This window comes from Enhydra lutris, unplaced genomic scaffold (genome assembly GCF_002288905.1).
Source record: "Enhydra lutris kenyoni isolate GAN:26980312 unplaced genomic scaffold, ASM228890v2 scaffoldscaffold13, whole genome shotgun sequence".
NCBI classification, from domain to species: domain Eukaryota; kingdom Metazoa; phylum Chordata; class Mammalia; order Carnivora; family Mustelidae; genus Enhydra; species Enhydra lutris.
In genome coordinates, this window is record NW_019154097.1 from 46,245,303 (window position 1) to 46,267,326 (window position 22,024).

At 61.1% G+C, this 22,024-nt stretch overlaps 1 protein-coding gene across 1 annotated transcript in view; it reads right to left on the reverse strand.

Annotated features, from left to right (window-relative positions):
• The window catches only part of LOC111145490 (elastin), a 30,320-nt gene extending 11,271 nt beyond the window's left edge, over positions 1-19,049 (reverse strand). The window contains exons 1-19 of the mRNA XM_022500384.1: positions 18,899-19,049; positions 12,885-12,935; positions 11,747-11,776; positions 11,222-11,254; positions 9,077-9,106; positions 7,862-7,897; positions 7,479-7,571; positions 7,174-7,233; positions 7,021-7,089; positions 6,284-6,331; positions 5,353-5,424; positions 4,997-5,026; positions 4,440-4,511; positions 3,838-3,879; positions 3,400-3,459; positions 3,059-3,106; positions 1,164-1,253; positions 1,026-1,079; positions 307-498 (exon numbers count right to left, since the gene is read on the reverse strand). Coding sequence (XP_022356092.1) covers positions 307-498; positions 1,026-1,079; positions 1,164-1,253; positions 3,059-3,106; positions 3,400-3,459; positions 3,838-3,879; positions 4,440-4,511; positions 4,997-5,026; positions 5,353-5,424; positions 6,284-6,331; positions 7,021-7,089; positions 7,174-7,233; positions 7,479-7,571; positions 7,862-7,897; positions 9,077-9,106; positions 11,222-11,254; positions 11,747-11,776; positions 12,885-12,935; positions 18,899-19,049 — 1,261 coding nt within the window. The remainder of the gene's footprint in view (positions 1-306; positions 499-1,025; positions 1,080-1,163; positions 1,254-3,058; positions 3,107-3,399; positions 3,460-3,837; positions 3,880-4,439; positions 4,512-4,996; positions 5,027-5,352; positions 5,425-6,283; positions 6,332-7,020; positions 7,090-7,173; positions 7,234-7,478; positions 7,572-7,861; positions 7,898-9,076; positions 9,107-11,221; positions 11,255-11,746; positions 11,777-12,884; positions 12,936-18,898) is intronic.
• Between the last annotated feature and the right edge of the window lie 2,975 nt (positions 19,050-22,024).

Genomic DNA, 22,024 nt, shown 5'->3' on the forward strand with positions numbered 1-22,024 from the left:
CATCCATCCATCTCGCCATCATCCATCCATCCATCCGTCCACCCACCATTACTGAGCACCTATTCAGCTAAGAGCTGGGAACACACACTGACAGCCAAAAGATGAATTAGAAAACTCGACACTGGTGGGGACTAATCAGGAGATCGTTATAGCCCAAGGAAGAGAAGACGAGGCATGGCTGAGGGTGTGAAGAGAAGAGGATAGCTGGGTGAGGTATTAGGGGCAATCCAAAAGTCGTATCAATGGTTTCAATAGTTCTCTCTTACATGTGTGTGCCCACGCATGCATTCGTGCAGCCCAGCTCACCTGGTACACCCACACCTGGGACTCCAACACCTGGGACTCCAACACCTGGAACTCCAACACCTGGAACTCCAACACCAGGGACCCCAACACCAGGGACCCCAACACCAGGGACCCCAACACCTGGGACTCCAACTCCTGGGACGCCTACTTGGCCAAAGCCTGGCCCACCGGGCACCACGCCTCCAGCAGCTCCTGTGGAAGGAGAGGGTCTGGACCCTGTGGGAACCTCAGAGGGCCTCCAAGGGCACAGCTCTGGGAGCTGTGGGAGTGGCAGGTCCCAGGGCAGGATCCCACCCATCTGAGAGGCAGGGAGGCCTGCTGGAATCTGCCCGGAGCTCTGAGGGTTTGGATCTGAGGATGGGAAGACCACCATCTAGGTCTAAAGCAAAGTCCAGTCTCTCTGCTGGGCCCCTGGGCAGTGGGTGCAGCGGTGGTGGGCGTTAGGGTAGGAGGGGAGAAGCCAGGTGCTCCATGGGACATCCCCACCCCCAAGGTGGGCCAATCCGTGGAGAACAATGGTCTTCCAGAAAGAGTGGCCAGCATGGGCAAAGGCAGGGAGGTAGGAACATTGCATGTTTGGGGAGATGGGGGATAGAGGCTGCCAGAGATGGACGGAGGCCAAGTCTACCCAGCCTTGTAGGACTGGGCTGTCCAAGGCCCCTGTGGTTGGGGGCTGAGGGCACTGGGGTCCAGGCTGGACGCCCCCCCGGGGCACTCACCGTACTTAGCTGCTTTTGCGGCGGCCTTGGCTGCGGCAGCTGGAGTCCCCACCCCTGGAGAGACGGGCACAGAGGGTGAGACCCTTTCCCTGGGGCCCCCTCCAGAATGCCCCCAGCCCCTGCTGGACAGATGCCCACCTGCAATGCCTCCAATCCCAGGAATTGCGCCGGGCCCACCGGGAATGCCATCGCCTCCAACACCAGGGAGAACCCCGGCTCCTCCGGCACCTGGTGGGAAGGGGACCGTGAACATGTGGCTCCCAGTGTCCTTCCAGAGGCCGTGCAGGAAGGTGGCTCGGATGCTGGGATTTTAACCAGCACAATCTCCTCTGGGAATGTGGCCCAAGCATCTCCGGCTGGGCCTGCATGAGGAGGCCCCCACCCCACTGTTCCTTGACTCACCCCCAAAATGTCCATTTCAGCACGCTCATTAAGGGACTTGTATGTTTTCAGACAAATCCCATTCTAATCACTGCCACATACTGAGAAACCACAAGCGGCCGCTCCCCGGGCCAGAGGGGCCCCTGTAGGAATGTTCAAGGCTTCCCCTCCCTGTGTTCCGAACACTCGGCCAAGTTTGTAATCCAAGCGCCTGGCTGCCCGGCTCTGGCAGCCCCTTGTCGCCCCACTCTCCTGCTCCCACATTCCAGCCACCCCCTCCAGCCTTGGGGGCCTAGAGGGAGGGCCTGTGGGGCCTGCATGGACCGGGCCTTCAGCTTGCTGCTCTCCCTTCACTCTTGCCCCCTTGGGCTGGTGGGGAGACATCCTTTGTCCCATCAGGGTACAGGAGGGGCTCCCCTGGGACTGGAGGTGAAGGCAAGGATCTCAACCCCAGTAATGTGATTCTGAACTGGGGGGTGAGCTGGGGGGGGGCATGGATGCTCACTCTGCCTAGCACACAGGCATGGGGAAGGCTACGCCACATCTGCAGGCCAAGGGATCGTGGGCTTGAGGAGCAGGATAGAAGTTTTGTAATACACATGACATTGATACTGAACAATTACATGGTTTAAATACTCATGTAGGTACCACCTAGAATTATCCTTCTAACCATCATAGTACCCATCCCCTCTGCCTGGACTTCTCCTTCCTATTTTAACCACATGGCAAACTCCAGAATCAAATGTCATCTTCTCTGAGAAACCGTCTTGATTTCCCCCATGTAGAAATAATGTCTCCCTTTTCTCGACTCCCACCATAGTGCCTGCATTTTCTAGCAGAGCTCTTATTTGACCCTGGTCTCTGAAATGGATGGATGGATGAATGGATGGATGGATGGATGGAGAGATGGATGGATGGATGGATGGATGAATGGAGAGGTGGAGAGATGGGTAGATGAGTGGATGGATGAATGTGATGGCAGGAGGAATGGATAGATGGAAGGATGGGTGGAGAGAGAGAGGAATGGATAGACGGAGTGATGGATGGATGGAGTGGGGGATGGGTGGATGAAGGGATGGAAGAAGAGATGGAGGGAGGAATAGAAGGATGGGTGGATGGAAGGAAGGAGGAATTGATGGATGGAAAGAAGGAGGGATTCATGGAGGAGAGATGGGTGGAAGGAGGGAGGGAAGGATAGATGTGGGATGGAAGGATGGAAAGAGGGAGGGATTGATGTGTGGATAGAAGGATGGAAGGAAGGATGGAGGGATGGAAGGAAGGAGAGAGGCATGGAACTGTGAGGGAGGAATGGAGGGTAGATGGATGGGGGGATGGATAGATGGATGTATGAATGAAGAGATGGAGGGAGGAATAGATAGATGGAGAGATGGAAAGAAGGATGAATGGATGGACAGATGGATGGATGGATGAATGGGAAGATGAATGAGGGATGGATAGGGATGGTTGGAGAGAAGGATGGAAGAAAGAATGAGTAGATGGACAAATGGAGGAGTGGGCAGTATTGAAAACATTAGATAAATGGTCGAGGGAAGGGGCTGCCTTGGTTAGTTCTCTGTAGGGCAGGCTCTCAGTGATAATAGGGATGGAGAGGCTGGGGGCCGGGGGCGGGGCTGGCAGGCGCACTCACTCACCGAACTTTGCTGCTTTAGCTGCTGCCGCTGCAGCCTGGGCGCCCACTCCTAGGGCAGGGGAAGGAGAGAGACGCTGAAAACCGTGTTCATGCACTTCCAGGGCCCACCTGCTCCAGCCCCACGAGAACCAACCCATTCTCAAAAGGCGCTGGGTGAGGGGCTTCCTAGCAACAGAGCTGAGGGAGCTGCCCTCACCCAAGTTGGTCCTCCAGGCTCATACTGGGGTCTGGATGCAGGGTGGGCTGGCGTGCATCCTGGAGAGACCCTGGCCAGCCCCCGGGGCTCTGGAGCCTGGGCGATTGGTGCCCCTTGGGCTGAGAGTTGGCTGAGGGTGTCCTTACCTGTCCCCGTCGGGTACCCAGCCTTGCCTGCAGGACCAGCCACTCCTCCCGGCCCATAGCCTGTGAAATAGAAGAGGCTTAGTGGGCCGCTGCGCCGATCTCACTGTGGCTGCCCACCCCCAGCCCCCCGGCCCCCCGGCCCTGCCCTTCAGGGGTCAGGCTGCCCAGAGTCTCTACCCTTTCACTCCCAGCCAGCGTGAAAGGAAACACAAATGGGTGTGGGGTACTTGTTCCCATTTTACAGATGAAGAAACTGGTTTGCCCAAGGCCTGGGACTAAACGTGAGGGCCAGGGTCGAGAACCAGGCTGTCTGAGTCCAAGTTCTATGGGATTCCCTTTCCAGCCTTCAACCCATCCCCGGCTGGGTGCTCCCGTTGCCAGGCCACCGCCACTGGAAAGAGCTAGAAAAGCCCATCCCTTCAGGGGGTTCTCACTTACCAAAGGGCAGTTTCCCAGTGCTGTACGGCAGTCCATAGCCACCTGAAGAGGGGGCAGGGTGGCCTCAGGGGTTGCTCCTTGGCAAAAGACAGCCCTATTCTGGGTAGGCAGCCCTGCCTCCCAGGTACTGAGGCCTGAGAACCTTCCCGAGCTGCTCTCAGAGGCTCTCAGGAGGGCAGAGGCCCTGGGTGGAGGAGGGAGAGGGCACCCCTGCTCCAGGGCTGAGGGCATACCCCCTCCCTACAAATCCAGGACCTGCCACGGCCCTAGAATCCGAGTCTCTTTCTTGTCAGCCTCCCGATGGACGGGAACTGGTGGCGGGGGCAGGGGGCTGACGTCAGAGGGGTCTTTCCGTCAACATCTGTGGTTTCCTACGGGGGCTACGGCTCTCTGCACCTGTGCGTGTGGAGGAGGCCGGCTCCTACAGGATGGCCTCCCTTGCTGGCGACAGGATGTGGGCGTCCATACTCAGGTGTCTTCCCCACCCCCTTCCCCACCGCCTCACAGAGACACCAGTGGGCGACAAAGACGTCCCCCACACTCTGGATTCTCAGCAGGGAGGCCCGGGGAGTGGTGCGTCCCGAGTCCTCCTTCTGACTCACCTGGCAGCTTGGGTGCCTTGATGGGGTACCCCAGTGGGACGCCAGGCTGCTGGCCCCCAAAGGGTCCAACTCCTGTGGGAACAAGGACAGCGAGCTCAGGTCCCGGTCGAGGGGACCAGTAGCCCCGCGGAGCCCGTCAGCCTCATGATCCACGTTCCGCTCAGAGGGAGCTCCAGAACCCAGCCTGTCTTCCTGCCTCTTTGTCACCGGTCACCCTGGCCCTCCTCAGTGCCCCAGGCCACTTCCTCCGGGACACTGCAGGACTCTCTCCCCCACCCTGGGGCTCGGCCACCGTCCGGGCCTGCAGCTCTCACGGCACTTGGCACAGACGGAGGGGTTGGGGTTGGGTAAGCGGCCTGTGATTGAGGCCACATTGTGCTGAAGCCAGTCCAAGGCCTGGGGCGGTAGGCATGAGGGAAGCCGGAGGCCTTGCTGGGATGTCGGGTGCCCAGCCCCTCCCAGGTCAAGGACCCCTCCCTGCCTGGCTGGCTACTCTATTGGCCTGCCCACCCGCTGGAGGTGGGAGGGGGTGGGGGGGACACCCCACTCTGCCTCACCTGGGATTCCAGCAAAAGCTCCGCCTCCACCTGCAAGGACAGGAGCCATCAGCTCAGCCCCACCCCCATGGGCCCTGGGCACCAAGGGACCCATAAATGGTGCCAGGCAGCCGTGGGGGGACAGGCCGACTGGAGCATGGCTCCATCTGCCTGGACCTCCCGGCTTACACTTGGGGGTCTCCAAGAGGGGTGCTGCCCATCTCGGCCGGCTACACCCGGGCTGGAGCCCCAGAGGCACGCACCCGGAGGGCTCTGAGCCCCGAGTCCCCATCCCCACCCCCACCCAGGGCTACAGGGGCCTGAAGGAGGGTGGGGATTCCCGCCCTGGGCTCCCAGCCCGCTGGCCGCACGCGTACCTGGGGCCTTGGCCTTGACTCCAGTTCCAGTAGGAACCCCAGGGAGCACCCCTACACCCGGGAACCGAGCTCCTGTGGGGCAAAGCAGGGAACTGGCAGTGACGTGTGGGAAGACAGGCCTTGCGGGCCCCCAACCTGCCCCGGGTCACAGAGCTGAGCTTCTGTACTATCAGCCAGGGGCACGGCTCACGGGGTGGGGGTGAGGGGCCATGTGGCCGTGGGGCCCTGTCTGACCCAAGGTCAGAAGCCCTGAGTTTTAATCCCATGTCCTTGCCACTCAAGCCTGTGCCTCAGTTGGCCTTCTCGCTAAACTGGAGGTAATTTGTAGCCACGCTGCCCACCGTCCCCGGAGAAGGCGAAAGGGTCGGTACTTCCCCCCGCAACTCCTGTCTCCACTGGGGCTGGGCCACCTCAGCCAGAGGGACAGTGGAGTGGGGGGTGGGGACAGACACTCTGTCAGTAAATCCCTCACAGCGGGCTGAATCTGGGCTTTTGGGGGAATTCAGGAGGTCACATGCCGGGTGGGGTGGCCAGGCCCTGTTAGGGGAAGGAGGGCGAGAGGGCAGCTCAGAGGGGGTCTCCTGCAGGGCGGATGTGCTGGGCGGGCCCCCTGGTGACTCAGAGCTTTTAGGAAAGAGCTGGCTACCCTAGGACTTGCTGTGTCCCCGGGCAGGGCGGGGGGAGGGGGCCCTTCTTGGGCTGTGACGATGGTCTGGGTTCGGGCCTAGGATCAGGGCTGGGGACAGGGGTGAAGCTGGCTAGCCTCTGTGGGGAAAGATGACTCTGGTCATCTTCTGTCCGTTGGTCTGAGCTTTGATGCTTAGGGGGACAGAGCCGGTCAGGGCCCGGCTGGGGAGGTCACGGGCCACCCGGGAGCCTGCCGGCGGCTTCTTTCCTTGCCCTGGGGTCCGCTCCTTCTTCTGGCCCTCACCTGTGCCTGGGAGCACTCCGCCTGGGTAGACGCCGGGCAGCCCCACGCCTGTGGCCGAGAGAAGAGGTCTGAGCTGTGAGCAGAGGTTTCCCGGGCCCGTATCTCCGGAGCGGCTCTGGGGCTCCCAGACCCCAGCCGCCCCGGGGCCCAGGGGATGTCGCCGGAGACCCAAGCGCAGTGGCCGCAGGTCTCCGACGAGTTTCGGAAGTCATCTGCAAGCCCTTCTTTCTTGTGTGGATTTATCTTGTTTCCTGGAGCCTGTTTACATGGCTGGCTCGGCCCACCTCTGGGCTAACAGCTTCCAGATGTTCCCTCCCTGCTGTGTGGACTCAGGCAGCCTTTTGTTCAACCTGAAGTCACTTCCTCAAGGGCTTGGGTGCAGGGGAGCAAGCACCAGATGGGGGGGTCAGCGTGGCCTGGGCTCAGCCCAGCTCTGCCGGGATGGCCACGGGCCTTTCCGCCCTGCCTGTCCCCCACCCCGCACCCGTCTGGCGTTTGAGTGCCTGCCGTAGAGCGAGGCTCTGAGGTCCCTTTCTGGTCCAAGATCTGGAAGAAGGGCCCGGAGGGTAGGCCGGGGTCCCTCTCCGGCATTTCTGCCAGGTTACCATGCATGGGGCCTGGCTGGCTTCCTTGCCCGCTGCTGCCTGACCTCTCCCTTCCCGTTGGTCTGGTGCAGAGGGGGGACCTCTTCCCTCCCTGCCCGGCCCCCTCCAGTCCCCCGGGGACTGCACACTGACCAGGCACTTTCCCAGGCTTCGCTCCGGCTCCGACTCCGACCCCGGCTCCAGCCCCAGGCACCACCGCACCTGGCATGGGATGGGGGCGCATCAGAGTGGGGTCCGCCCGGGCCTGCGGCCTTCCCCTGGGCAAGTCCGCTCTCCCCACCATACCTGTAGACACTCCTAAGCCGCCGACGCCACCAAGACCGCCGACACCACCCAGCCCAGCCCCTGCAGAGTGGGGAGTGGGAGAGGCCAGGGGTCACGCAAGGAACGGCAGGAGGCAGGAGGGCCCTGGGCCGCCAGCTGAAGGCCCCATACTAAGGTCTGGCCCCGGCTGGTGGCCTCCCCGAGGCCCGGTGGATTGGGGCTGAGAATTCTGCCCGCCCGCCTGCCTACCAGGAAAGGGTCTCAGCAAAGCTGGGAGCTCACAGAGGCCAGCGGGCTTACGGCCTGTCCCCAGGGGTAACACTCACCAGCCTTGGCTGCCTTATAGGCCGCAGCAGCTCCCGCTGCTCCGCCGGGCACCAGAGCCCCTGGGAAGGTGCCTGCGGGAAAGGCCCCGAGCCCTGCAGAGCAGAGGACCAGGTGAGGCTCTGAGCCCCAGCCCCACTGGGCCCTGTCTCTCCCTGGAGACGCCTTTCAGGTAGCTTCCATGCCAAGCAGCGACCCCCACTCCCAGGGCCAGGTTTGGGGATGGAGAGCAATGAGATGGTCCCTGGGGCTTCTCTCCAGTTCTTGCCCCAGGACAGGCCCGGCCCACCATCCCTGAACCCCAGCTGCCCTCTCCACCGAATAGATGCCCTGGGCTTGGCCTCTGGCCCCTCGACGGGCATGCTGCCTGGATGTCCACACTAACCTGCCCCCAGGCCAGCGCCTGCGAGCCCACCAGCACCTGCGGGGAGAAGGAGACCAAGCCAGTGAGGAGAGGAGAGACTGGCGTGCTGGCGTCGTTCTTGGGCCTGGGAAGGGTCTTGGGGAGGGGGATTAGGAACCGAGCAGGACCGTGTGCGGTGCCCACAGCCAAGCTGGACTCCAGCAGGTGGTACTGAGGGTTCGATCCTGATAAAATAGGGACCCGCCTCTGGTTGCCATGTTGGCGTGATAGCAATGACCCACGCCCCTTCATACCCCCAGGCCAAACCTTGCTTCCCCTAGGCCTGTCAGCAAAAGGGGGTGCCCAGCAGGGGTCTTACCATCAACACCCCTCCCCCCAGGCCTGGGCTGCTTCCTCGTAGGGGTCCCCTGGCTCAGCTCGCTCCTCCTCCCCTCTATCTGGAAGCCCCTTCCTCTCCCACCGTCTGTATGTCTATCCAGCCTGCCCTGCTGTCCAGGAGCCTCCCCACTTGCAGACGGACGCTAAAACGTTTGTGAGAATCCGAATGGGTCCCTCTGGCTCTCTCCTTCCCACATCTGGGCCCAATTGCTCCTTCTCCCCCTCCAGAAGACATTCCACGGCTTTGGCCGGGACCGATGGGCAATCAGGTCGGAGTTCACCACCAGGTCGAGCCAGGTTTGTTTCCAATTCTGTGAGAATCTTTTCCTGCGAGCTCCAGTCCGGAGCCCAGGGGCAGGCTTCTCTGGGGACAGACCCCAGGCACGGGGGAGGGCTGAGCCCCAGAGGGTCTACCTGGCTTTCCCTGGGTGTGGTCCCCCTTCCCATCCCATCTCTCCCTTGTCTGAGCGGACCGGGTCTGGAACTCAGCCGGCCCCTCTGAAAGGTGGGTCTCTAAGTGCGGCCCCTCTCCCTATCAGGCAGGTGCAGTATGTGCCCAGCTGGGCCTGTGTTTCCTTAACACCGAAGGCCCTGCCCTTCCTCGGTGCTGCCAGCGGCTCTCAGGCCAAGCCCGTTTCCTGAGCTCCAAGAGGGCAGGCAACAGGCTCAGGCCTTTCCTGCCCACAGAAGGGCTGGGAAGAGAAGCTAGGCACCCAACAGGAAGTGGGAAGAAGCTGGGGCTGGTGGGGTGGGCAGGCTCTGCCCTTTTCCCATGCTCCCCCGCCAGCTGTCTGATTCCGGGGTCACCTCCTGCATTACCAGTCCCACCCCTGCTCGCCCTCCTCCCCGGGGACTCACCTGGCCCGAACGCCCCCAGGAGTCCAGCCCCTGGAAAGGAGAAGAGAGGTGAGGAGCTCACTCTAGCCGGGGGGAGCCCCGGGGCCCGGCCCCTGGAACCCTCTCTCTTCCCAGAGTCACAGAGCCCTGGATTTGAACCCGGCTGCTTCTCCCTACTCGGTGTATGGGGGGAGCACGTCACTTCCCTCTCAGAGCCTCAGTATCCCCACCTACGGAATGGCCAGCAGGTCCCCGACCTCCCTGGCACCCGTGGGCTTGGGAGCAGAAACCACATAGTGTGTGCCACCTGCCAGGGCACCCAGTGGGTGTCCCCCAGCTCCCTCCGGTCCTGCCCAGCCGGTGGCTGGCCCCCAGCTGGTGCCGGCGGGCGTGGGTGGTGCCGCTCCCAACTGCCTGGGCCCCCACCGAGAGTCCAGGCATGCCCAGCCCTCGGACGCCCGCGTGGAGCGTCTGCCAGCCCACCCACCCTCTACTTGTCAAGGGATTAATTGTTCCCAAGCATGACACGTGCCGTCTGTGCCCCGTTCCATCTTGCCTGGGCAGGCCCGGACGTCCCCGAGGCCAGGCCATGTGGAGCTGCTCCGGGAGGGGCAGGGAGGTGGGCACTGTGACCAGAGCTGGGCCTTTATGGCCCAGGGTGTTGAGGCTGAGAGGGGACGATCTTGGGCCCTCACCGTCAGAAGGTCATGTTCTGACTTCCCTTATGGTCTACTCCTTCACCCCGAGCCCGAGGTTCCTTCGGATGTCTACACTAAGCATTTCACCCACGAACACCTCCATTTAGCTCTCATCCCTGATTGTCCTCTGTGGGCATGTGTCCCGGTCCCGGTCTCCCGTCGGTGCTTTATTGCCACCTGCCACGGGTTCTCCTGCTGCCGGTGGGATCCACTCACCGCACCCCCCAGCTTTGCAGTCATGACCCCCACGAAGTAAAGTCCTTAGTGGGCTCTCCCGGCAAAGTAGAGTCCTACTTCCACACCTCCGCTGTCTCCCTGCCCTCAGGGACCCTTTGAGGACGGCTTGCCCCTCCAGGAAGATGGGGTGCAGGTGTTGGCAGACCCAGCAGTGAAGCCCCAAGGCTCCTGGCCTAGCAGACCCCTACAGACCCCAGGAGAGCCCTGGCCCAGGACTCCTGCTGTCTTCTCTTCTCTTGCGCTCGCCTGGCCCAGCCCTGGAGTTTCACAACCCAGATGGGCTTGCAGAGAAGTGGGATCTGGGTCTTGTGGACTCATCTGGACTTGGATCATCGAACGCTGGGATTTCGTAAGAGCCGTCGCATTTCCAAAGTGTCCTGGAGCCTCTGGCTTCAGAGCCGGGGAGACGCGGAGCAGGGGGTGGGGTGGAGGGGCTGGCCAAGCCTACATGTGCAACATCTCACGCTGATGGGGCCATAAATCTGGACCATTTCCTCCACCTGCTCTTTATCTGCCAGTGTTTCCTGGAGGGACCTGCCCTCCCCTTTTCCTGGGGGGTGTGTTTTTTGGAGCTGACGGGGAACCTCAGTGGCAGATCTGGGCCCCATGGGCAGAAGCCTGGACAGATGGAGCCAGATGAAACCTCCAAGGTCTAGACACAGATGGAAGGGGCCTGCCTGGTCGGGAGGGGAGCTTATCTGGGCCCAGCATCTGGGTTTGGGCTGGGGTTAAGTCCAGGCCTCGGTTTTGGGTCAGGGTTCAGCCCGGGGCTGGGATAAGGGCTCCAATGGTCACTGAGGTCAGAGATGTCTAGAAGTTGGAGAAAGCTTGGTCTGGGATCAGGGGACCATCCAGGCAGGGTCTGGAGCCCACCATCAGGGTCAGCACCAGAGTGACATTCATGGGCTTGGTAATCACTGGAAGGTCGGGCCCTGCCTCCCCCGCCCCCCACCCCGGCACTGGGGGCTGTTTCTGCAACCCTGTGCCAAGGGGGCTCTCCAGGAAGCTGGGCCCATGGGTATTTGCAGGGTAGACCCCAGACCCCTCCCCACCCCGGGAAGACATCCAGCCTCCTACTCCTAGAGGTCCTGGGGCCCAGCCCCAGCCAGAGTATAGCTGCTGCTCGCCACCCCCCTCCCTCCTCTGGCCTGTTGCTTCCCTCCCTGGGTTCACAACTTTGGAGGCCCTGCCCTGCCCTCCCCTCCCCTTCCCCTGGGGCCTCAGGTCTTACCAGTCTTGGGTGGTTTGCCTCCAGCCCCCAGAGCTGCAGAGCGGAGAGATGGGAGTGAATGAGAAGACCCAGGCCGAGATTTTTCTACTATTTCTCTCTCTGGGGCAATGCAGGGGCGGGGTGTGTGTGTCTCACTCCCCAGATCCTAGAAGAGCTCATGGGGATGGTCCTCCCGTTTGGCCAGGGAGCCGCCGGGAGCCCGGGGTCTGGATGTGTGGGCGGGAAGCCTAGTCTCAGCCCTGACTTACGGTTTCTACTGTCTCAGACTCCGTTTCCCAGCCCCGGAAGACCTTGCAGGGGTGTTGTGGAGGGTCAAAACCCGGGGGAAAGGAGGCCACCAGGGAAAGAGGCTGGGGGAGCGACTTGGGAGGGCAGTGGGTTCTGGCAAGTCTCTCCCAACTGGACACTGTCCGTAGACTGAGGGATGTCTAGGCCTTCTGGGGTTCTGAGCCCGGGGGACTTGGGTGGACCCGAGTGACAGCCGGACCCCATGGGTGAGGAACCAAGTTCGGATTCTGAGCTTACCTCCTCCTCCCAGACCTCCGAGACCAGCACCTGTGTTGAGAGAGAGAGAGGGAGAGAGACAGAACCATCAGTGTCTCTGCCAGAAAGCTGCCCACGGATCCACGGTCAAGTTCCTCACTGCCTAGCTACGTGGCTTTGGGCAGCCCTTAACCTCTGTGAGCCTCAGTTTCCCCATTGGGCCAACAGCCTGGTGCCTCTTTGTGTCTGGGAGTGAACCGGCAGCTGCCCTCATTTCATGTCAGTCCTGAACCCTCAGATGCTTTTTTCTTTCTTTTTCCTTACTAGATCATCTGTTTATTATGAAAAGATGTAACCCAGGAAAGGCCAGATGGAAGAGGTGCAGGGTGGGGGGCGGGGGGCAGAGGCAAGTTTTGGAGGATGGGGCGGGGTTTCCACGCCCTCTCCGGGCACCTCCCCCTGCTCATCCAGGGGTCCCCTTCCCTGGAAGTGCCCCTCCAATACTTTCTAAGTATTGAAAATATTACTTTTGATTTTTCAGTCTACTTCAAAGCATGATGCTTTTTTTTCCCCTTAAATTAAAAGAAAACGTGCCGCCCCCCCACCCCCACCCCCATGCCAGAGCTGCACCGTTCTCCCCCTTATCTTCCGGGGTGTTCCCAGTCTCCAGCTGCACGTGGTCCCTGCCTTTATATTGTTAGCAGCTGGAAAAGCACTGTGCTGTCTGGTTGAGCAGGTAGGGCACTGCTATATTTTTCAGTAGCTGTATATTAATTAGGACGGATTTGACTCAATCACACCTTCCAGTCAGGGGGGATTTTTGGTTTATGCCTTTGCAAATAACCCTCTGATAAACCTTGTTCGGGATCTCTCTTTTTCTCTACCTTTGAATTATTTTCTTTGAACGGATTCTCAAGAGTGGGTTTCACGGTTTGAGGGGGGCAGGATAAAGATGTCCACTTCCGTAGGGCCTTGTAAGCAAATGCTGTCTTTCATCTCTCAAAGAATTTATGCTCGAGTCCTTGTAGAAGTGTCACGCCGACGGCTTTTAGAGGGGCTCACGGGTCTGCTGCGGGAGGCGCGCCCGTGTCCTTCCCATCTGCGTTGCCACGGGGCGCAGCTCTTATGATCTGATCACGATCTGCCTTACCTGGGTGCGTGGAAGTTTTGTGTACATTACCTGGGTAAAACACGCCTCCAGGAACTCCACCAGGAACAGCCCCCGGGACCCCTGGAAGTAAGTAAGTAGAGTCCTCCATCAGCCAGAACTTAGGGGAACCCTAATGAAGCCGAGGGCAGAGGACTGCAGACTGCTGTGTGTCTGCAAAGAATGTCGGCCAAACAACTGATGATCATAAAGCCTTTTCTCATTCACGCTCCTCAAGATGGCCCCATGAGGTTGGAAGGGCAGAGATTACTACTTTTGTTTCAATGGATGTAAAATTGGGCTCAGAGAGGTGAAGAGGGGTACCCGGGGACACACAGGTGGGAAGAGACGGAGTCTGGATTCAAACCCGGGCCATCGCTCTGAGCGGGATGGTGGGCACTGTGTTACCTGCTTCTCTCCCCATTCCCCGGAGAGGGTCCGGCAGGGGACTGGGGCCGGGAACCTGCTGCTGGGTGGCCCGTTCTTGCCAGCCCCGAGCAGCGTGAGCCTGGCCCATAGCTGTGGGAGGGCGGGCCGGGCTGTGACAGCGAGCAGCAAGGAAGTGTGGCTTCAGGGAACACAAACGCAGCCATTCCCACACTGATAGGATGGCGTGAGGTCAGCGTCCTCGGCCACTGGGCAGCGACGGCTGGGTGGGGTTGGGGCTGTCGGACACAGTGCTGTCTTAGGACTTGCCGGGGCCCAGAGGGGGACACCATGAATGACCAAAGTGAATAGTTTCCTAAGGAAAATCTAATTCACTGGCCAGGCCGGGGGCTGTCTGCCCGGCCGAGATCACGAGTTCATTCCCCATGGACCCGCACGGCTCTCGCTGGGGAACGCCGTGCTGCTGGGCCCAGGACCAGGCCTGCGCGTGGTCATGGCAACAGACAATCCCAGGGCAGACCAGGCCCTGGCTTCCCCCCTCTCCACCCCCCGGAGTGGCCCCAGCCTTGACCAGCAGCCCTGCCAGTGCTCTGACTGGGGCCCCGGGACCACCCCACTGACAGGGGCGTGAGTGGGGTTGGGGGACAGGGTCGGGCAGCCCTGCGGTGTGTCTGGAGGCCTCATGACAGATGTCTGGTCTCCGTGGCCGGCCACAGCTGGGCCTGCTGGCCCCATGGCCCTGTCAACCGCAGCGACAGCCCAGCAGGATGGGGAAAGCCAAGCTGCCATGGTCACCCCGTGCCAAAGCCCGGTGCTTTGTCACTCCAGCGCCACGGGCCCCCCAGGGCCTGCAGCCCCCCGGGGCCTGTTACCCAGACCTGGAGTGTGCAAGCAATCTTGCACAAAGGTCTGAGCCTTGGGGGACACAGAGTGGCAGGGCAGCCTCCGGAGGCTGGGCCCGCCGGGAAGGAGTGCTTGGACCCTGTCCTCTGCTGCTGACCTCACACGCAGCCTGCCTCGGGCCTTTGATGCCTCCCTTGGCCCCAGCCTCCAGCTCTGAGTGTGTCTCGTGCCTTTCCCCCGTGTAGTCCGGGTCTCTCTCTGCTTCGGCTCTCACCCTCCTCCCCTTTCTCTCCCTCCCGATGACAACAGTACCCTCTCCCCACCTCTCTCTGCTCTCTGGCTCCTGGCAGGCTGCTGCGGGAGCTGTGTGTGGGGGCTCGGAGCCAGGGGCTCGGGACACGCCCGTCTGGCCTCTAATCCTGGCCGCGCCACTTCTTAGCATCTGCGTGACCTTGCACAAGTCACTTAACTCCTCAGAGCCCCAGTTTCTTCATAAGCAATGGGGGACTGATAACCTCGGCCTTGCAAGGCTGTCGCAAGTTGTCAAAGGGTTCAAGGGAGAGACCTCCTGCCCTTGCTCTAGCATACAGTGATCACCCCCCCCAAAAAAGGAGGTGAGTCTCTGTCCATGCTTTGCTAAGCAGTGCACGGCCTGGGGGAGGTGTCCAGCAGATAGTCGATAAACCAGCTGGTGAATGAGGTTGAGGGGAGTCAAGGATGTTGCCTATGGGTCGGGGTCCAACCTGTTCTGTCCCCAACCAGCCTGGGGGGGCCCCACCTTGGGCTCGGCTGAACCCCTACTTCTTCTGTCGAGGTTCTGCTCCCCACGCCCATTGGCGGCTCCTCGTCTACCTGCTCTCTCCCCAGCACCTGCCCCTGTCTCTGCAGCCGTCCTGGCCTGCCCCGGGCCCCCCGGCCCCCCATGATTCAGATCCCAACAGCGATTGCTAAACTCTGAGCCTGAACCATGCCGGCCTGGGGAGCTAGAGGTATTTTGCTCCCCGTTCTGCACGGAGCTAAGGGAGAAGGGGGGCCAGGGCCAAAGGATCCCAGCCCCCCTCCTCTCGCCAAGTGCAGGAGAGGTGAGAACGGATTAAGGCTGTCGTCCGTCAAGGGCTTCCAGAAGGGCAGACTCCACACTCCAGCTGTTCATCCCCCTCCTCGCCTCCTTGGCCAGAGCTGTGCCTCCCACCAGGAGCGCCTCTCTGCGACCCAAGTCCTGCCCTTCCTCCAAGACTGATCTCAAATTCTTCCCCTCCTGCCTTCTCTGAGCCTGTGGTTCTCACTGCTCGGCGGGCCCAAAGCCGTTGGCTTGGAGCATGCTTGTCTTGTTTTATGTGGGTTTGGCTTGTTTTGCAGGCTAGCCCCTGGTGGAACTCGTCTCTCGCCTCCTAGACTCTCAGAGATCACAACAGTCTTCTGGCCCGGGCAGAAACTCCTTCCACAAACATCGCCCTGTGCTCCTGCTTGCATGCCTCTGGTGACGGGGAAGTCACCCCCTCCCGTCTCCACCTGCGGAGACGTCTTCTTTCTGCTGAGATAGAAGCAGCCCCTCCGTCTCTCCAGAGCCCCAGAGACCCAGGCTCATCTTTCATCCACAGACGGCCTCTCATTGCCCTTTCTTTCAAGGTCTAACTCGAATGTCGCTTCTGCTATGAAGTCTTCCTGGATTTCCCAGAACTCTTCCGGACACCCCCGGGACCTGCAGTCCTATCTACTTCCTCCATCACTCATGCACGCTCCACCCAGGAGACAAAACATGGCGTGAGTAGCGAGAGGGAAAGTTAAACCATAAAAATATGCACTAATTGTAAGAGTCAGTTGGTCCAAGTAAACACATTCTGAATCAGAAGATGAATCGTCTCAGAAATTCACATTCCCACAGTCCCCTTATTTGATGTGACTTTGGCAGGAGTCTCCCCCTGGGCCTAGGAGATAAGTAGGGCAGGGATGTTTCTCCTCATTTTATGGCCGGTGAGATGAGGCACCTGGCCCGGGACCCACATCGGACCCCAGTCGCACACAGGGCCTTCCGCCTGGGCCCTGGGCTTCAGGTTCAAAGACGTGGAGAAGGCCGTTTGGGAATGAGCATAGGACCAGCAGGCCTTGGCAAGGGGCTCTGCCAAACCCCAGTCCAGGGGACTGGCCGGGGAGCAGATAAGACCTCACGAAGCTGTTTATTGTTTTCCTGGAGAAAGGCTGCCAAGGGCTTTTCGAAAACAATCTGTCCTCTAGTGGGTGACTTTGTCTCCTCCCTCCCCCTGGGCACGTCTGCCTTTCAGCCTCCCGCCCCAGCAAACTCGGAGAGCCGGATTAGCCCCCCAACCACAGGTCATCTGCCCCGGAGGCTCATCTGAGTTACCTGGGCAGTGTTTACAAAACCTCTACAATCCAGTGCCCTCCTCCGACCAAATAAAGCAGGAATTCTTGGGTGGGACCCTGGTATTAGCGCTGTTTAAAGCTCCCCAGTTAACTCCAGCCGGCAGCCAGGGTCCACAATCCCTGTTCCAAATCATCCTTAGTTCCGGAATCAGGAAAAGAAAAGGCTGATAACATTTCTGGGGCACGGGGGAAGGAATTCTCCCCAATTTAATTGTTTTCTGTCTCTTTTTGGATGGCGTGGGGGTTTGGGGGCGGCTGGTCCTCAAAGCTGCTTTGGACCCACCCTAAATGGGTCTAGACAACCCGTTCCATCACAGTTTTCCTAGGGAGCCCCCTAGGAAATAGAATATTTTGGAGGTGGGGAACCCATGGGAGCCTCTTGGTGGAGGGTGGGGGCGGGCGTGGGGGGAGCTGGGCTCCCTAGGAGAGCTGGGCGGGAGGCTCTGTGTGTGTGTGTGTAGGTAGACGGCCCCTCCCACTCCGCCCCCCTGATCTAACCCTAACCTCTCTCGGAGGCTCTGGGCAAAAACCCCAACAGATGTCATGGATTCCCACACCCCATACTGGGACCCAGTTGCTCCACCGCCTGGGACCGAGCTGAGACTTATGCTTGCAAAAAAAACAAACAAGGACAGGGGAAGGTTAGCAGTGTCACCGAGGACACAAGGAAGGGGTGCGTTCTGCTCAAGGGCGTGCCCACTCTGGAAGACTCATCCCTGGGTGTGCTCCTCCCCAGAGGCAGCCTGGTACCCGGCCCCCGCCCCTCATTTTTTGGCAGAGAACTGGCTGGGTTCACCCCCCACCCCCCCGGCTGCCTTAGCCCATCTCAGCCTCTATTTCCCTATTTGCAAAAGAGGATAATATTCGCGACTCCCAGGATTTTTGAAGGGCTGAACTGCCATGCTCTGGGGAGGCAGGTGCTCAGGGGTCACACCTCGGGAGCGGAGAGGAGGTTCAGGAAGGCCTAGAGCTGCTGCTTTTGCGGGGGGGGGGGGCCTGGGGAAGTGGCTCGTCCTCTGGGGTTTGTCTCACTCCCCCTGCTGGACCCACCAGATGGTGCGCGAGTCCCCCTGCCCCTCCTCCGGGTCCAGGAGCTGACCCCCGTGCTGGAACCCTCTGCTCCCAGCAGTCCTGCCCAGCTAGGCCGTCGCACGGAAACCTTGCAGCTGCCCAGCCCCTTACTCCAGCCCCTCGGCGTGGCCCTGCTCCCACTGGGCTCCCCATGCTGGCCCCCCACTGAAGGTCTGGTTCTTACGGCAAGGGGGACGCCCCCAGAAAGCTGACCCCACCCAGGCTACCCCACCAAATGGCTCAGGTATCTGCACCTCTCTCTTTCCATGGCCACGAACACTTTCGGGGGCCCCGGGGGGACACTCCCAGGGGCCCTTGAGGTGCGTAGCAGCCCCATGGCGGGGTACCCTTGTCCCCTGTGGCAGAGAGCATGCCAGACGGTCCGGGACTGCCCGAGGTCCACTTTAGCCTCTGCCACTGGCCACCCTCTCTCTCTGCCAGGGGATGAATACCTTCCCCGGTTTCCCCGATCCTCATTCGTGCTCTGGACCATGCACACACACGCACACACACATGCACACACGTGCACAGTGACATCCGCACCTGGAGAGCGTGTTTCCCACGTGCACATGCCTGTGCACACGCTAACAACACTTTCGCATACCTTACAACTCCCGCCCCAACACGCGCACGCACACACGCACACATACACCTGCTCAGGGATGAACCTGTGACCAGACATTCCCCCTCTGCTGTCTGACGACACATTTGGGCATATACATACATGCCCACCTGTGCGATCGTGTGCCACACACTCGTTCCTGTGCACATGCACGCACATGCGCACACTCACACTCACACACATGCTCAGATACCCCACCCTCCTCACCAGGGACAGACCACGGCAGCGGCTTTCCAACCCACAGCCCCGTAATCCACTGAACTCTGACCTTCCTCAGACAGGTGTCCTGACTTCCCCGGGGGTCAAGGAACCTGTTGAGGTCACACAGCTCACAGCGGCTGAGCTGGCCTCCAGCCCCGGTCCCCCACCCCCGGGGCACATGTGCATGCCTACTGGATCCACAGGTGTGCAAACTGCTGGTGCCCAACGACCCAACGGGACCCCACCGGCCCCTCCCCAGCGTGCTCAGGAGCCCACCCCCACTGGGACAGCACCCCGGACAGAGCAGGGGTCCTCAGTTCTGTTGGGGGGGCAGAACCAGGACTCAGTTGGGACAGGTTCCTCCTCAGCACGGGCTGGCTCTCGGGAGGGGCGGTTCCAAGGATCCAGTGGCTGAGGGGCTCCCGCCTGGGAACCCCTGGAGGATGGAAGGGTGAAGGGCGCCCTCTGATCTGTCAGCACAACCACCTGGCTGGGCGGCCCCCTGGGCTGCCGGCATCCCCGGGAGCAGGGTGAGGCCTACCTCCAGGCTGCGAGGGGTGGGCGATGGCCAGCAGGAGCAGGAGGACTCCGGGCCGCAGGGTTGCAGCTCTCAGACCCGCCATCTCGGGGAGGAATGGCCCAGCCCGCTCTCTGCGCCTCGTTTTATCCCCAAAGCGTAATTGCCGCCTCATCGCGGAGAGGGAAGGAGGGAGGGAGAGAGGGCGGGCGGGAGGGCGGGAGAAGGGGGAGGCCTGGGGGAGGGGGCCGCGGGGAGGGGGGCAATTACGAAAGGCCCGGCTCACAAGCCTCCCAGGCTGGGTCTGACTGGACTGGACTGTGGGCTTTTTTCCTTAAAACACACTCACGCGGGCACGCGTGCGCGCACACACACACACACACACACACAGAGTCCCCCCCATCTTTCTCCTGCTTTCCCTCTGTAGCTGTTCTCTCACTGTTGGCCCTGTTCCCGCCAGAAAGTGCGAGGGGGGCCTCTGCCAGGACAGCCCTCCGGAGAGGAAGCAGGAGGGAGGGCCCCGCAGCCCGGCCAAAAATCCGGCCCCAGCCAAGGCCCGAGTGGCCAGGCCCCCGCCCCTCCGGCTGGGCCCTGGGCCCAGCGTGGGGACACGAGCCAGCTGTCCCGAGCCTCTGCCCCCACCCGGCCCTCCAGACTCCCCCAACACCCCCAGGTCTGGCCAGAGACGGTCCCTGCCCAAAGCTGGGGAGGTGGGGTGTCGGGCAGGTCTGGGGTCTAGGGCCTGGGGCCAATGTCTGCTGAGGTAGAGGGGCTGTGAGCAGAATGGCCTGGAAGGTGAGATCATGTTGGCGCTGTCCCGTGGGGCATCTGGGGAAAGGAAGGGAGACCCTGACACACTATAGGGCTCCATTCTTTATAGGCTACGGTCACAGTCTCCTGCCTGATGTTGGGGAGGGAGTGCGGGGCAGGTCCGGGATCCCTAAGTGCAAAGGCAGAGGGGCTGCACCAGGGGAATGGCCTGGGAATTAAGGCCATGTTGGCGTTGTCCCCTGAGGCATCTGGGGGACATGTGGGATACCCTGACACACCACAGGGATTTCATTTGTCATGGATCAAGGTCACAGTCCCACACGCAGGCCCGTGCAGACCACAGTGTCTGGTGAAGTTCAGGCTGGACCCCCAGGTGCTCTACGGGGGACCCAGGGGTTGGGGACCTCATCTGGACTGAGAAGTGGCTCAGCCACCTTTATCACCCGGCCCCCATCTGTCTCACCGCCGACCACCGCTAGCACCCAGACCAGACTCTGGCCCAGGAGAACGCCCCAGGGGCCTGACATTCCGCCGGTGGCCAGGAGGGGGCGGCTCTGCGCTGAAACAGCGGGGACCTGCATCTCCAGAAGGACTCCGGAGATCCCAGCCTGCCAGAGACACGATGAGGACCCTGGGGATTTTTCTGGGGTTGGATAGGATAGGAGAGGGTCATGCCTCCCCAGACCCCAAAAGTGGGGGAAGAAATTCGAGAGCCAGAGGACTGGGGAGGGAGATGGATACTTACCTTCATCAGAGCTTCCAACAGGGAAAAAGTCGAGGCCACAAGCTCTGTGAGCTTTTCCCTGCCCACAGATGGAGAGAGTGCGGGGGAGACACAACTGCAGCTCTGAGCAAGGGGGCTAAAGCACCCCTCCTCCGGCCGGGAGCCCCGTGGCCACCTGGAGGTCTAGCGGCAAGGCCATGCATTGGGCTCCGGTGAACCTAGCATTAAATTCTAGCTCTAGCGCTTTCTACTGGGGTAAGCTCTTCACAGAGCTTCCGTTTCATCTCATGTCAGGGGCCAATAAATATCCCTGCCTAGGAGGGTGACTGGGGAGATAAATAAAATGTGGTCATATATTCCCGCACCGCGCCTGCCGGACCCAAAGTGCTCCGTCCTCGTTGGGTCTCAGTACCAGCAGTCACGCTGTGGCTCCCACTCGTCCTGCAAGGACTGCTCCCGTGTTTGGTGTGACTGTAAGGCCAGCTCTCTGCGGGACCACCTTGGGGCCCCGGGGCCATCCCTGCCTCTCCCTCTGGTCTCAGGCAGGAGGAGTTTGGAAGGGGGGTGGGCACGTGAATAGAACAGGCTTGAAGCAGGTGTCCAGGACATTCACAGCTCTTGTTTCCAGCATGTGTTCTTTGGGGGTACTTTGGGGCAGCGGATAGAGGTTATGAGCCCGAGCTGGTCTTTGTTGGTGGGGGTAGGGGCTGCTCAGGGACGGGGTCCGGCGGATAGAGGTTATGAGCCCGAGCTGGTCTTTGTTGGTGGGGGTAGGGGCTGCTCAGGGACGGGGTCCGGCGGCTCAGTGCCTAGGGTGACCTGCGTGTGGGGAGGGGAGGCCGGCGGGGTAGGGGTGCATCTGTGCGCCTGCCCCCTCCTGGGAAGGGGGAGAGGAGGGGGTGCTGGGGAGGAGCTGGGCCCCACTTCTCTCGGGGCAGTGACGTGGGCAGGAACCGGCTTTCAGACTTGCAAACCGCAGTCTGCTCAGAGTCTTTATTAATTCCAGGACTGGGAGAGAGGCCGGAGCCAGAAGGAGAGTTTTCTTGCTACCCGGGGACCTGGGAGAGGTGTGGAGGGGGCGCTGGCAGGGAGAGACTCGGGGCTGCTGGGCCAGACCTCTCCCCGCACGGCCGGGGCCCTGTGTCCTACCCCCACCCAGGACCCCCTTCTTCTTAGCGCCCTGAGCTCACGGCAGCAGCTCCAGGGACACTCAGCCTAGAGTCTGCACACGGCAGGAGGGGCTTTAGTTCAGAACCCACCCACTGAACTGATTCTTCAGTACAATTTAGCCCAGCGCCCTCAATACAGAGTTAAGGACCGAGCGTTACAGTTATTAGCCAACATTCGATCATTCATTCCCTCGTACATTCCAGAAACCCGGCTGTCCTCAGTTGCTCTACGCCCACCTCCCTGCATAGCTGCGTAGGTTAAATAAGGCCGGGAAGGTGGAACCGCCCACGGATGGCCGCGGGGTGCATCTCCGGCTGGGCGAGCCTGGCTTCTCCGCTATCACCCACAAGCCTCCCTGCCCGCCGGCTGCCGGGCATCCACGTGCGTCACCGACAGGCCGTCTCCGTCCCCCACGTCCTCCAGGTGCACCTGTTTAGAAAGGACAGCGCTACCCTCCCTGCACGGCTCTGAGTGCCTTATTGCTT